This window comes from Lipotes vexillifer, unplaced genomic scaffold (genome assembly GCF_000442215.2).
Source record: "Lipotes vexillifer unplaced genomic scaffold, Lipotes_vexillifer_v1.1 scaffold1280, whole genome shotgun sequence".
Lineage (NCBI taxonomy): Eukaryota > Metazoa > Chordata > Mammalia > Artiodactyla > Lipotidae > Lipotes > Lipotes vexillifer.
Window position 1 is genome coordinate 212,476 of NW_006786568.1, and position 1,659 is coordinate 214,134.

The following is a 1,659-nucleotide window of genomic DNA, read 5'->3' on the forward strand; positions in this document are numbered from 1 at the left end:
AGGGGGCCTTTCTAGTTCCGTGTACAACACTGTGCTACCTCGCCCCTCCTCCCCTAATAAGGGGGTGGGTGAGTTTCTGGTGACCCCCCCCATCTGTCCAAGGGGGCGGACGGACCCTTGAAAGAGGCCAGAGTTGGGGGTCTGAGATGGGAAGGGGGACTTCAATGAGGGGGAGGGCCAGAAAATGGAAGACTTCGAGGTTTGGGGGGTGTCGACCCCCGCTACTGCCTCTCCCTCCCCCGACGGGGCCTCGAGGGGGAAGAGGCGGGCACAGGCGTGGAAATGGCGTGGAGGAATTCCCTCCACCCTAGGGTCTCCATTCTTGTCGCGTGGTATGTGGGGCTGGATGCACCGGCGGGCTTTGGATGAGCGGGTGAAGAGGAGGCCGGGAGACAGAGGAAGGAAAAGAAGCCAAGGTCAGCTGAGAGAGCAAGAAAAGCCGTTAGAGAGAGCCCTCGAAAAGGCAGGTAACCTTCAAAAGGCCGAGAAGCGTCCAGCAGGTGAGAAAGAATGGGGTCTCCCGTGGGTGGGGAAGTGGGGGAGGGGACACCATACCTGCGGCCTCCAGCCCCACCCCGGCCGCACTACACCCGAGGACCACGAAAGTCCGGAGGTGAGATTGGGCCGGGAAAGAGAGAAGTCGGGGCAGAGAGCAGAAGAGGATGCTTGGCATTTCTGGCGGCAGCTGGAACCTACTCTCCTGCCCAGAGCCCCTGCAGCGAGGCGGAAGGCTGGGGTATGGCTCGCGGAGGTGGGCGCGCTCGGCCGCTCTGCCCTAGGAGCAGAGGAACCTGGGAGGCGGTACTAGGCCAGGAGGGGAGTGGCCTAAGGGAAAGGGGCGGGTCATCTAGAAGGAGGCGTCATCCGGAAGTGGAAGGGACCAATGAAGTGGAGCGGTCAGGAAAGAGGGAGGGGTTATGGTGACGGGGCGGAGCCACTGGGAAGAGGGCGGGGCTAACGCGTGCGCAGCGTCCTCCGGGTGGGACGAGGAGTCCCGAGGACATGAGGGGCAGCTGCGTTGTGGGGAGACCCGTGAGGAGTAGGAGGAAGAGGAGGAGGAGGAAGAGGGGCCCTCCGGGGGCGGGGCCTCAGCAGGGCGAGGTGGAGATGTGCAGGTGGTCCGGGTACTTGATGGCTGGAGGGTAGTTCTGCGTCATCTGGATGGATACGTCGCTAGAGATGTCGGAGGGGCTGCGGCCGCGGCGCCACGCCTCGGGCTGCAGAAACTGGCCCGAGTAGTCCGAGCAGTCGCTGAGACGCGGGCGGTAGAAGGCCGGGTGCGGACGGTACATCTCCTCCTCCGCGTAGCGCTTGGTGAACAGGTACACGGACATCACGCCAGCTCCCTGTGGCAAGGCAGGGTCAGAGTCGCAGAGGCTGGCCCCGGGCTCCCTCTGACCCCAAAACTCAAGACCCCCAGTCCCTCCTCTCCCAGGACCCAAGATTCCAGGCCTCCAGCTTCCTCCTTTCCCAGAACCCAGGAATTAGAGCCCCAGTCACCTCCTCCCCAGGATCCCAGGAGCTGGAGCTCCCAGACCCTCCTCCTCCAGGACCCAGGGGTTAGGACCTCAGCCACCACCTCCTTTTAGTTCAGAGTCTACACCCACAGCCTCCTCTTCCTCCTGGACCCAGGAATCATGCCCTCCCCCCCAACCCCCC

The 1,659-nt window shown here is 63.7% G+C and overlaps 1 protein-coding gene across 1 annotated transcript in view; it reads right to left on the reverse strand.

Moving 5' to 3' along the window:
• Positions 1-989: 989 nt before the first annotated feature.
• CACNG7 (calcium voltage-gated channel auxiliary subunit gamma 7) overlaps positions 990-1,659 on the reverse strand; it is a 16,249-nt gene continuing 15,579 nt past the window's right edge. Inside the window, exon 5 of the mRNA XM_007459031.1 lies at positions 990-1,346. Within this exon, the coding sequence (XP_007459093.1) occupies positions 1,089-1,346 (258 nt within the window). The 3' untranslated portion in view covers positions 990-1,088. The remainder of the gene's footprint in view (positions 1,347-1,659) is intronic.